This window comes from Trichechus manatus, unplaced genomic scaffold (genome assembly GCF_000243295.1).
Source record: "Trichechus manatus latirostris isolate Lorelei unplaced genomic scaffold, TriManLat1.0 scaffold00037, whole genome shotgun sequence".
In the NCBI taxonomy this organism is placed as follows: domain Eukaryota; kingdom Metazoa; phylum Chordata; class Mammalia; order Sirenia; family Trichechidae; genus Trichechus; species Trichechus manatus.
This window is the reverse complement of record NW_004443973.1, coordinates 18494412-18508717: the sequence shown is the minus strand read 5'-3', so window position 1 is coordinate 18508717 and position 14306 is coordinate 18494412. Positions and strand designations below refer to the sequence as shown.

At 36.6% G+C, this 14306-nt stretch overlaps 1 protein-coding gene across 1 annotated transcript in view; it reads right to left on the bottom strand.

The window, feature by feature from the left end:
• The window catches only part of TTC21B (tetratricopeptide repeat domain 21B), a 72449-nt gene extending 58963 nt beyond the window's left edge, over positions 1–13486 (bottom strand). Inside the window, 7 exon segments of the mRNA XM_023730497.1 lie at positions 41–125; positions 4132–4289; positions 7549–7671; positions 8827–8993; positions 11956–12066; positions 12160–12289; positions 13384–13486. Coding sequence (XP_023586265.1) covers positions 41–125; positions 4132–4289; positions 7549–7671; positions 8827–8993; positions 11956–12066; positions 12160–12289; positions 13384–13404 — 795 coding nt within the window. The 5' untranslated portion in view covers positions 13405–13486.
• Positions 13487–14306: the final 820 nt, after the last annotated feature.

Genomic DNA, 14306 nt, shown 5'->3' with positions numbered 1-14306 from the left:
GCTTTTAATAAGGGAACTTAAAGAGTACAACACAACTTACCTTCTCTATATCCCCCTCCCTACACAAATAGTAAAGAGCCAGCATTCTCAATGCTTCCACATTTTTATTATCTTGTAGAATTAACCTGTAGGAAAATATTACAGTTAGTGCAGAAGTAAATCTATCTTCTTTCTTTAGTTTCTATTGGTTTAACGGTATGCCAGCCACTTTGTATGCCTCTGGACCTCATAGGTAGTACGTTATTCCGATTCTAATGCACTTAGCATCAAAGTGGATCCCTTTTGAAATGCGTGAAGCTAAGCAGACTGGAGATGAAGCCTCATTGTTACACAGGTTGAGCATTCCACTTAGTGATGATACCTGGATATGTTAAGTTTTGTAAACTTTTATAAACTTTTGCCTTTTCTTCCTTCATTTTTGTAGGACAAGGCCTGCAAGCATAATTACGGCTTTCCCGTGTGATAGTTAGGGAGTCCTGATGGGTTTGTTTTGGTTTTTCTGTGTCATATTTGGAAAACCAGAGGTTCCCCATGTAACCTAATGGAAAGGTGTCCACAATAAATTCTCTATTTAGTTCTTATTGGTATATTGTCATACAACAGATCAGTGGTGCCAGAGTGCCACTCACCTTATTCGTGGCTTACAGTACCAGATCATACTTCTCAAAATCCACGTTACCAACAAAAATTTAAACACATTCAATTAGTAAGCATGCATTCCAGTACTGAAAACACATGCCATCAAAGAAATTTTTAAAAAATAAAATAAAAATTTGATAACAAAAGGGTAAAATTTGAGGGCTTGGAAAGTTGATTTGTTGTTCTGACTATAACTCCATTGTCCAAAGGATTTTAAATGACACCTGCTTTATGAAAATTATCAACTTCACTATTTACACTAAAAAAGTCTCTATTTTAATTTTTAATATGCTAAAAGGATATAAATAGATTACACCAACAATCTCACTAAATCCTACGGCAATCCTAAATAAAATATTAGCTAACCATTCACAACAGTGTATTAAAACAATAATTCACCTTGACAAGGCAGATTTATTACAGGAATTCCAGCAATGCAAGGATAGGTTGAACATTAAAAAAAAAAAACTATTAATGCAATTCACAACATTAAAATAGATTAAAAGGGGAAAACCACATAATCACACAAAACTGTTACATGGGAAAAAAGTTTTATTGTGTTGAACCATTATACACTTACATCTAATTTTTACAGATGCCCAGTCTACCCTAATACACTTCGATTCAACAATCCCAGTTTGGAAAACCATCCTACAGAAGTGTGTTTGTGTGTGCATGTGAATTCACTGCATTATATACAACAGTGAAAAACTGGGACAACCAAAATGCCCACCAACAGGGAAAAAATAAAGTATTTATTTGTTCATTTTACAGAGTGCTATTTAGGTGTTAAAAAATTAGGTATACTTGTGTGAATGGATACACAAGGATATTCATGAAATTTAGTAAGTTAAAAGTAAAACAAGTTTAACTATACAATATGAGTCCATTTTTTATTTTAAAAAATCCCCCCAAAATCTGTATGTATTATTTATATGTTACATTAACATACACCACACACACATAGTGCCAAGAAATATATCTGGAAAGATATAAACATCAAAAAGTTACTAGTGTCCAAATTGTGACATTCAAATGTCATATCGTACCAAAAGGGACGGGACTGCCATGAACAAACAGCAGTAAATACACAAAATGAGTCTGTTATTTTTGTCATACCAAACAGCAAGGAAACTATCAAAAACTACAGGGATCATGTCAAAAGGACTTAGCACTAACTTGAAGAGGATCCTAATGGCCAGAGATGAGACAATTTGAGCAATTTTAATAACTGAAATGACTTGAAACACTAAAGTTTAAATCTACGTCATGTAAACAAACAAATCAAACCAGTAATCAGTCACCATAGAAGGATGCTAGGAATTTTTTTTTAAACATGGAAAATAAAAAGACTTCATCCTGCTTTTCTTATATGAATTGCACCATCAGGTAATCAAGCAGTAGATGAGAAGTTTTCTCTATAGAAGTATTCCAGCTAAGAAATGAATTCAAGAATGACACAATTCAAATATAACCACATTGTAACCCCTCATTAACCAAGAATCTAGGAACTGAACATGAATAGCTGCTCATATTACACACAAAAAAAGAAAAGCAGGCATTACGAGCCTCTTGACAAAGAGCACACCACCACTTATAAAGTGAAGCTGGCTTTCTATGTAATTTATGCTTAATCTGTCTATCTTGAAAAGACCCTGCCTATTTTTGCATAAGTTCTATTGAGACATCTGTTTTTAAAAAAAGCTTATTGTTATCGCCTGTGAAATCCACTTTTTCTATAATTTCTGTTATTAAAGTGACTTGAATTTATTTATTAGTCAGAAAATATCAATGTGTGACTCTTAACAGATTTATTCTTAGTCTCATGGCTTTATATGGTATCTATGTGCCAGCAACTCCCAAACATTTATCCCCAGCCCAGACCCCTTTCCAGAACTCCAGATTCGGACATCCAACCACCTACTCGTAAATCCATCTCTACTTTGATTTCTAATAGGTATCTCAAACTTCATACATCCAAACTAAATTCCTGACCTGCTCTCCAAAACTTTCCCTTTCCAGTCTCCCCATTCGGTTAAAGGCAACCCTATCCTTTTAGAACAGTACAATGTTTAAGAGCACACATTTGGGGCCAGAGTGCTTTGGATTTGAATCCTGACTCCACCATAAACTAGCTGTGTGACTTTTGGATAAACTTCCTAATATCTCTGTGCCTTAGTCTATTCATCCGTAAAATGGAGATACTAATGATACCTCCTCTTAGGACTGTCATCAGGATGAACAGCACTTCCTACGTGCCAGGGAGATCCCTGGTGGCCCAGCACTTAAGCGCTCAGCTGCTAACCGAAAGGTCGGGGGCTTCAACCCACCAGCAGCTCCACAGTAGAAAGGTGAGGTGGTCTGTTTCCATAAAGATTTACAGCCTTGGAAACCCTGTGAGGCAGTTCTCCTCTGCCCTCTAGGTTACTATGAGTTGGAATCCACTTGATGGCAACAGGAATGGGTATGTGCCAGGCACTGTTCTGAGTGCTTTACAACAGTTCATGATTATTATTGTTTGAGCAGAATTGTTGGTATTCTAGTTGTTCAGGCCAAAAACCTTGGAAGTGCCCCCAACTCTTCTCTCATCCTCCTAATCAAAACATACCCAGATATCAACTTCTCAAATCCTCACAACCATCCTATCCCTGCCACTAACAGTTCTTGTTTAGATTACTGCCACAGCTTGCAAACCTGTCTCCCTGCTTCTGCCATTGTCCCCTTCCACATAGCCTGTTCTAAACACAAGAGTCATTCTTTTAAAATGTTTAAGTCCTGCCACTCCTCTGCTCAGATTCCTCCAATGACCTCCCATTTCAGAAGAAAAACCCAAATCCTTACAATGGCCGACAAGGCCCTTCACTACCTGGCACCTTCTCTCCCTCCCACCCATCCTCTCTGATCTCACTGCCCACTCATGCCTCTCTTACTCCTTTCCATTCCTTGATATGGCGCATACTCCTGCCTCGAGGTCTTCATACTTGCTTCTTCTTCTTTCTGCCAAGTCTCCTCCCAGACATCTGCATGGCTTACTCCTTACCTTCTTCAGATCTTTGCTCAAATGCCATCTTCTCAGTGTGGCCTTCCCTAACCACCCCATAAAATAGAACCCCTGAACTCCCGATTTCACTCTCTGCTTTATTTTAGCTCCACAGCACTTATAATTTTCTAGCATGCTACGTAATTTGCCTATTTGTGTTGCTTATTGTACAGCTCCTCTCACTTCAATATATGCTTCATAAAGGCAAGGATATTTGTCTCTTTGCCTAAAAACAGTTTCAGCCTTACGCTAGGTATTCGGATATTTATGCAAATCAATAAATTTGTTTCTTAAAAGTAATGCAATGTTGAGAGTTATTCTTCAGTTCTATACCGTTTTGAAAAATCAAATTTAAAAAATCCTATGACAAAAAAATACATATAGATGTTCTTTCTTCTTGAAATTGTAAGTAGATCCAAAGATATTAATGTTACATATTTTTTAAACTTAACCTTTGTGCTGTCTCAACTGTCTGGTCCCAATCCTGCAAGGCAAGCTGTAATTTCATTTTCTTTACAAAAGCAGGAAGGAAGCTTGGAAAGCTGACAATTATCTGGTTAATAGTCTCCAAAGCACCTGAATAATTTTGACGTATCTCAAGGCATTGTGCCTATAGAGAGAAAAAAAAGAAGTGACGTCAAAATTGTGATCATATATACCAAGGTTCTTACACCACAGTTATCCCTCAGGAAGCAGAATGACTGGTGTTTAATACTCTCTGTATTTTTGTTTTTTAACTTTTCTATCGGGAACAGTTACCACTTTTATATTAAGAAAAAACAAAGTAAGTTTCTACTGGAACAAAAATTTAAAACATTACAGAACTATAAAAGTATTTTATATAAGCTACTGCATTTAAAAACCCACTTCTAAATAACTGTGAAATATGAATCCAGGATAAAATGTAAGAAAATATTTTTAGAAACATCATACAACAAAATTTTTTTCTACTCTTATCTTTTTAAGATAAAATATTTCTAGGACATTGCAGGAAGCATCTGAAACTAAAGGATTCTTTATCTTTTTAGAAATTTTTAAATTATATCCAGCTTAAAGAGGAGATGATTTTAAAGAACATGCAAAATAAAGTTCAAACTTCTCTACCTCAACAATTTCACTTCTAGAAATGTACCTTAAGGAAATAATTGGACAAGACCACAAAGAAGCATACAGATGATATTTCTGGCAGAATTGTTCATTTATAATAGAAAACAAAATAACCCAAAATGAGCAAAAATGATTAAACTACAGCATACCTATTTAATAGTAGGTAGCCATTAAAAGTGATTTATGTAAATTTGTAGCTCTATATTTACTGACATAAAGAGATGTTATATCTGGTTATCTCTAGGCAGTGATATTTATTTTCTCATTCAGATGTTTCTGTATTTTCTGAAATTTTTTGTTTTACAATGTCCATTTATTACTTTCACAGTAAGAAAAAACAAAGCTATAAATAATATCACTAGTGCTTTAAAGACAAATAATAAGGCACATTTACCACATATTAGATTTTTGAAAATTTGTTTCTGGATTTGTCTTAGGAATAAATTCAGTCCTGGTATATTCTGGTGAAAAATGAGCATCCAGTCTCAACAGATGTATGGTAAAATTGCAATATACCCGTAAAATTGATTTCAGATCATATTTCCATAGAATTAAAGGAAAGTATGAGAATCATCCAAAGATGGCACTGAGTATGTCAAAGTAAATTATTACTATTTAAGTTTCTAAATAGTTGGCAACAATCGAAAAGAGTAATGTAGACAATTTTTTAAAACTGCATTTGCCCCTAGAACGTGCCTAAGTAGTTGGTACTGCAAAATTGGAAAGCCATGCTGCAAAGATCTGAACTGTGTCCACATCTAAGACTGTTATCTCCCATATGAATTCACAGCATCAGATCACACTAAACTAAATTTGTTGGGCTAGACTGAAACTAATGCAGCCCTCTTCTTGAATTAACTCAAAAGTAAATCAGAATAAACACATAATTGGAATGGGTTGTATCAGAAAAAGAATTTAAACCAATACTTGGAGGAAAAAGGTCATTCCCTCCTAAGCTGCTTCTATTAGCACCTGAAATAGCCCTACCCTAGATGATTATCAACTAGCTTTTCTCTAAGCAATAGAGAGATGGAGAAAAGATCAAGAAAAACTTCTTAAATCAAAACTTGCCAAATGCCCAATTCCTATAGCAATGCCATTAGGTAAAACTTGAGCCCAATCAGCCTGAATAACCATCATACTGGTAGCAAAAATATGAATAAACTATCAACAGAAGGTGACAAGAAGAAGGATATGGGGACGTTAACAACAGCCAAGATACTAATGCTCTCCTCTGTTTCCATTTTAACCCTCCCAGATCAGTGCATATCTAATAGATTGTTTTTCTTAACATAAAAATTTAATTTCCTCTTGGTGAATCAAAATTAAAAATATATATATTTAAGGCATTCAAAAGGCAGCAATAAGGACTCTAGAAAGAGTCCAAATATTTCTAACCACCAATGACTTCTAATGACTCTGTCAATTGCTCATCTCTCACAACATAAGTCAGATCATGTCATTTTTTTGCTCAAACTTCTCAGTGGCTCCCCTATCCCATTCAAAATCAAAGCCAAAGGCCTTACAGAATCGGCCCAGCCTCTCCTTACCTCCCCATACCCACCTGCCCCTACACCTGCCTTCTCTCCTTGTAGCCTCTGCTTCTGCTCTTGTACTCACTCATTCCACTTTAGCATCTTGGCTTTCTTGCTGTCCCCTGAACATGCCTTAAAGTGCTCATCCTTATTATTTCTTCTGTCTGCAATGGTTTTCTCAGACGTCCTTAGATCTCCTGTAAGTCTTTGCTCAAATGTCACTTCTTCTGACCACCTCATTAAAAATTGCAAGTTGACACTCAGCACTCCTCCTCCCCCTTTCCGTTTCATTTTTCCATGGTACTTATCACTTTCTAATGAACAATTAACTTATTTTACTTATTATCTGTCTCCACCGCCAGAATACCAGCTCTGTAAAAGCAAGAGGTTTTTTTTTGTTCAGGGTATCCCTAGTGCCTACAGTGATGCCTAGGCATATAAGGCACACGATAAATGTCTGTGGGGAAAGAATGAATGAACCAACAAAAGAAAAAGACAAATAAAAATGATCCAGGATTAAGAAGTGTCATGGATTGAACTGTATCCTCCAAAAATATCTGTAAACTTGGCTAGGTCATGATTCCCAGTACTGTATAATTGTGTACCATTATTGTAATCTGATGTGATTTCCTTATGTGTTGTAAACTCTATCACTATGATATAATGAGATGTATTAGCAGCAGTTATACTGATGAGGTCTACAAGATTAGATACCGTCTTAAGCCAATCTCTTTCGAGATATAAAAGAGAGAAGCGAGCAGAGACACATGGGAACCTCATACCACCAAGAAAGCAGTGCCAGGAACACAGCACATCCTTTGGACCTGAGGTTCCTGCGCAGAGAAGTGCCCAGACCGAGGGAAGACTGATGACACAGACCTTCCTCTAGAGCTGACAGAAAAAGCGTTCCTCGAGCTGACGTCCTGAATTTGGACTTGTAGCCTACTAGACTGTGAGAGAATAAATTTCTCTTTGTTAAAGCTATCCACTTGTGGTATTTCTGTCATGGCAGTGCTGGATGACTAAGACAAGAAGCTATTTTGGTAGGGAAAAAATTTCTCTTGTTTATTACCTCTTGTCCTATACAAATGCAAGTTCCCTCTTCAGTTGAGAGCTGACAGCAGTGACATGAAAATTATCTTCTCTGAGCTACTTAGTTTTGCTGGGTCTCAAATATATTATGAATAAACTTCAAAACATGATTTTTTTACCCTAACTCCAACCTACCTTACCCAGAAGAGCAAAAACATCATTTCCATCTTGTAATCCCTCTTCAAAATACCTTAGTGCTTTTTTAGTGTAAGGTTCTTTTCCTCTTGTAATATCAAGCCATGCTCTCAAAACCTGTCCCTGTAAAAATAAATATTTATGATAGTTTCATTTTTTAAATGAAAAAAATAAATGTTCATGTAAGAGATAAAGCTAATGCCTTTCTTTTATAATTAGTAACAAAAAGTACTCAAATTTTGAACAACAAAATTCTATGCAGTGAAACAGCTTCTGAACCCTTGCTAGCCTGAAGTCTCAGATACTACATTATTAATTTTCAGTTTTAAAGATGATTTCTTTGGTCAACATTAATTAAGAAGCATGTCACATATTCCATCAGCGCTAAAACTGATACTAAGCCAATAAATTAGCATTAATAACTATCAAATTAGATACAAACATTTGTACTTAGCAGTCAAGTTCCTTCAATTTTGCCCCGACCCATCTCTCCAAGCTTTTCTCCCACTCTCTTCGTCTATATCCCGTGTTCTACTCAAATTTGAGGTTCTTACCTCAGAACCAACATGTCTGTTTTTCTCATTTCCATCTATTACTTTCCACCTTAGGAGTATCTATTTCTCTTTTCCATAATCTCTTTCTATTGAAATTGTATTCATCTTCAGGTTTTAGCTCAAATGCTACTTCCTTCAAGAAATTCTTCCTTATCTTCCTAACACTTACAGATGTGATCTCTCCTTAAGTACTTAAGACAGCACAAGGTAAGAGAGCAATAAATGTTAGTTATTATTTTCTCAAGCACTTTAATCACACTTCTCTCATGCCGTTTGTAATTTTTTCATTACAATATTGGCTAGATATGTACTCTATGCCACTACTGGATTATCCATTCATGAAAGTAGAGTTTATATATTCCTTATCTTTGTATTATTAACAGTACAAACAATGGTTCCTTGTACCTAGAGCTGGTTAATAAGGGGAAATGGAGGAAAAAAAAGAGAGGAAAGGAGGAACAGAATGAGGGAGGAATCTTTTTAAGAGTTAATAAACAGCATAAAAATAAACAATCTTCCAATAGGAAAAACTAAACCCACTGGTCGATTTTAATAAACAAGCTTAGAGATTACAATTTTAAATACAAGGAAATAACTAAAGTAAAACTGCTATTTATAAAGTGAGAATACAATGTGTAATAACAAAGAAATAGCAGATACTACTGAACATATAAATAATATGATTCCTTTAGTGTTACTATTTCAAATTAAGAAAACCAGTTACCTCTTTGCTACCATTTGACATTTTGATCATTCTGTCAATATATTCTCTGGCTTTATCATGACGACCAATGTGCCATAAAAATAAGCCTGCATGGTACAAAGCTTTCTGTCCAGCTCCTTTCCGTTGCTCCTTCACTCTGGCATCTGATTCCAGAATAGCTTCTCTATCTGGGTGGAGAAAAAGGCATCAATAAAAATTAAATCTTCTAGACCAATGTTTATAATACATTCTGACTCCCAGCGACCCTATAGTCACTACATTTATAATAGGTCAGATGAATATCAGGGCAGAGGATTTAGTTCTCTATAGCAGCACTAAGAGAAATAAAATACTTACCATTTACATAATTTAAAATTTTCTAATAGTTAAAAAAGTAAAAAGAAATAGGCGAAATTAATTTTAGTATTTTATTTAGGCCAATATATCTAAAATATTATATCATTTCAACATACATTGACACAAAAATTATTAATAAAATAATTTGCTTTTTTTTCTTAACTATGTCTTTGAAATCTGGTTTGTATTTTACACTTACAGCCCATCTCAATTCACATGCTAAATTTTCATCGTAAATACTTGAACTGCAGATTTCATAAAATTTACAGTTGAAAAAGCAGATTCACATACTCAGGCTGTTCCAAACACACATAAAAGTTTTTATATAATTGAATTGAACATCAACTTTAAATTTAAGTATAAATTAATTAGAATTGATAAAATTTAAAATTCAGTTCATCAAACTAGCCACATTTCAAGTGTTCAAAAGCCACATGTGGTTAATGACCATAGTGACGTCTACAGTTTATGCCTTTCTCAAAATCTAACAGCTACGTATAAGCAAATGACTTTTAATAATAAGACTTGAAAACTTTGTAATGATTCTAAAATGATGCAGCTACAAGGAGCATATCTAGGACTAGTACTAAAATTAAATGACTTCCAAATTCAATTCTAAAATGTGTAAACATGCCAGGCTTCATTCATGACCTGTCAAAGGGTAGTGTAATCACTGTTCACTTAGATAGTTCGATACTGATGGCACAACTGCTCCCCTAAATAGATGGCCTAGTTCTCAGATAACTAATCACTTCCATTAAGTCTTATATATATATATATACATACACGCACATGATTAGGAAACAATGTCCAATGTCCATCATACCTAAATCCTAGATCTAATCAGAATCAGGATCAACTATGTAATAAGGAAGACAAAATACCAAAGTTTTGGGCTGTGATTCTAATGGCTCTACTTTTCTGGAAATTGCTATCAAGGAAAGTTACATGGCTCCTCCTCTAATGGTGTAAATTTAATTGTGGAATCGCCAAGATACAACTTCAGGAGTTTAGGAAACAAGATACTTTTTTGTAGGGCTATAGATTTCTTGATAGGAAGACACCTCTCCTTCCTCATCTGCCTGCACTCACACCTGACCAATTTTAACTAAATAGCCAGGATACAGAAACACAAAGGAACGCATCAAGGCAGGAACAGGTGTTGTACATTTCTGTCCAGATTTCTTCCAAGTCCCAAATTTTGTGTGACACTGTCCACACAAAATTGACTCTCGCCAGATCTTAGTTTAAGTTATTATTGCTTCATGGTCCATTTACGATCAGGACTTAGATCAGCATTCAGGAAGAACATACGCTACAACCTAGGCCTTTACTAAGCAATATTTACCGACGCCTGGGAACCTCCTGGAGCTCAAGCCCATTCAGGATCATCTACGGTGGAAAGCAGAGTCAGTGCTCAGATGTCTCTAGCCAATATTTCTGCCTCCATCTTTTTAGCGTCCTGGAAATCACATTACTCAACAGAACCAATGTGTAAGTCTTAATAATTAAATGAACACTTCATACCAGGAAGAAAATATTTTGTACTAATTTCTTTTCCTAGACTTACTACCCCTCTCCTCTACAAATTATCTGCTCCAGCTAAACACACACTCCGTAAAGCACAGCAAAAGGAGATCTACAAAAGCCTAATCCTGAACCACATCCACGTGTCTACCCAGGGTATTTTCTCAGGTCTAACAAATACTCTTCATATTCAAATCCCACCTGTCCTTCAAATATTAGATTAAGTCCGTACTTTTCACAAAGGCTTCCCAGCTTACTCCTATGGATTAACAGTACATATCATTTTCAGTGAATTTGGATTCATTTGTTTCACTTTAGGTTTCATATTCTGCTCAACTAGATTATAAGCCTGAGGTAATGGATCACTTCCTATAATTCTTTTGTATCTTTTAACTACACCTGGCACTGCACCTAATTGTTGTATTTGTTTACTTGCTAAACATATTGTTTTACATAATTTTTTACCGATTTATGCACATGTATGTGGGGTGAAGGAGGTATGCAATACTCAGCTTAGGAAAAAGAATTGTTTCAAAATTTTAAGAAACTATTCTATAACAACTTGGTTATAATCTTAGTCATTTGAAACAGGTTCTATATTTATAATCTTACTAGCTATAGGTGGATATATACGGGAGCATCTAACTCTATTTCTTTTATCTATAGTTTGTATATTCTGTCTCAGCCAATAAACTAAGACAGTTCATGCAACTTTAATTAATTGCTTGCTCATGTATAACACTCCTTCCATAACCTAGTCATATTTCTCATTCAATTACTGGACAAAAATCTGCTGAACATCTTCCAAGAGCTAGCTCACATGGGGGATATAAAGATCTTCAAGAAGCTTAAAATACAGTAAAAGAGATACACTGTACATAGAAATGTTTCCACAAAATAAATGGTAAAGTTGACTGCTACAGTGTAATTTATGTATAAATCTGTTTATTGACTGGCCTTTTTTGCATAACAATTGCTAATATATATTCATCTTTAGGTTTAACTCATAATCCCTATGTACTAATAAAACCTGTGCCACAGAATGTAAGGAATATGAAAGTAGTTTAAAGACATGTATTCCTTGCGTCTGATGAACTTCCCAACTTCCCGAACCTTGTTAGAAAGACAAGATATATATGAAATAAATAGTATCTACACACAACACATAATACCGCATAAGAAGGAATGCTGTAATAATTTAAAAAAAAAAATCAAAATGAACTGAGAAGGGGAAAACGTCCAAAGCCTTGTACTTAAATACTATACCTGGATTAGGACTCATTTTATGGGCATATATCAGTGCAATTAGAGAACAAAGTGATACATCTTGTTTATTTTTAATAGCCTCAAATTCTCGAAGAGCTTCTTGAATTTTACCTGAAAATCAAAAAGATTATAATGTGAAAAAGAGTTCATAGCGCAAAGCCAGAAATTAAAATTTCTGGACCATGGTTAATAATTAGCACATACCTTCCATTAAGGTACCATACGCATGATAAAACCTGAAGACTGGGTCATTGCCATATCTCTTAATTCCTTCACTGGCAACAATTAGCACATGATGGAAATATCTCTCTTGACAATAATAATTAATCAAAGTCTAAAAAGAAATAAGGACTAAAAGTTAAAAAAAAAGATTTTAGTGGTCTGATACACTTCTAGAAGCAGCTATTAATCAAAAATCTTAAATAATCTAAAGGTCATGTGATTTTTCTTTTAAGTTTCCTTAAATCAGGCCACTTCTCATCTCTTTGTCCGCATTTTCTTAACAATTCTAGAAAACAGGAAAGTAAAAAAGGGATTAAAAAAAAAGGACAAGAAGCTCCCATTACTAGACTGCAGGTTTCTTTAAAAAAAAAAAAAAAATGCCTTTTCAGTATCCATTTTGTAATGACAAACTCGTTAAAATTACTGTCAAATATAATTTAACTTAGGCTTTTCACAGGCATTAGACTATAAACTCTGTGAAGGCAGAAGCTGTGAGGTTCTGCTCATCACTGGGTCTCCAGCTTCTAGTGGACAGAGTCCTCAGTAAATATTTGCTGAATGGGTGAAATTAGTGAACAAACGAGAAGACCATCATCCTTAAAAAAAAAAAAAACCGCTTATAGTTGCAAGTCCCGTGTCTCTGTTTCCATATTCTCAGTTATTAAGTGGACCCTCAATTAAGAATTTGCTGAACGGATGTATCAGTGATAAATGAATAAAGACCATCACACTAAAATAAAGACTCCTCCCTTTTCAAGCCTCACGTCTTTGTTTTCAAATGTGCTTTCCGCGTTCCTTTTACTATGGAAAGGGAAGAGGACATTAGTTTGCTGCAAGTCCTTAAAAATCGCATCCCGAGGTGAAGTGAGTGGCATGTGTTAATCAGGTTTGCCTATAAACTCGATACAAAAGTCAAAGTAAACACAACAAACTGGAGAACCAGCACACTAACGGCGTTTATAAAGTAGCGCGCCGGGGGAGCTGCCCGGACCTCAAAAATCCACAGAAGGGCCCCCGGAGAGCAGACAAGGTAACGTGGGCTACAGGCCCACACGCCAGGCGGGGTGGCACCTAGCGAGCCAGGGCACCAAAGTCACATCAGAGAAATAACGGCCTCGCAAAGTCCATTGTCTCCACGCCCCCACCACAGCGCCACCCCCCAAAGCAAACTGCGTCCAGGCCGCAGGTGGCCGCCCGCCTGCTCACCTTCAGCCCCACCGAGTCCATGGTTCCCCGAGACCGGGCCAAGGGGCCCGCGGGCGTGCGCTTCCCGCGGCCCAGCGGAAAAACCGAGGGCGCGGAACCCCACTACAAGGACCAAACCCACCTCGCGCTCCCTGACGCGTCGGCAGGGGCAGGGCGGGCAGGGGCGGGGACGCGCTGCCGTTGGCTGCCAGCGGAAGGGGGCGGGCCCTCGCTGCAGGGATTGCGGGAGGAGCGAACTGGGAAGGGGGATCCCGAGGGAGGGCTGCGAGGACGACCCCGGGAGGGCAGAGGCTGGGAAGGGGTCCTAACAGATAGTAGGGGTGGAAAAGGACCTCAGAGAGAGAAATGGCCCTAGGGGGAGAGTAGGTGGGCGGGCACGAGGCTAAGGAATTGAAGAAATAAAGGAGGGAGTGGGAAAAGGGCAAATCTGTTTCTCATCACGGACTACAAAGAAAGACACCATTTTCTGAGGCAGATTCCCGCAATGCGGGTATCTGAAGGCTTGACCTGCGCGTCGAAAATCCTTTTAACTTTAACGTGTAATCGTTGCGTTATGGCCACAAGGTGGCGCAGAAAAATCACAAGTTCTTAACAGAAATGTGTTGAGCTTCATGGGCCCGTCTTTGCGGGCATTTCTGCAATTCTGTGTTTATTGTTAGAATGCGTATGAAATTAGTCCGTTTTTACCAATCCTGATAATGAGAGGGACAAATGAGATAAATATAGTCTTAGTGGGTTTTTGTTTATTTTTATACTATCGATTTTAAACTGAGAATAAAACTAATCCCTATGCAAACGTTTATGTTTGTACCCATCAGACAACTTCGTCAGTTGCACATAGGTATCTTCAGTTGTTCAGAAAATTAATTGGAATATGATGGACTAGAGATTTCCTATTTCTGCCCAAGGAGATTTAAAATATA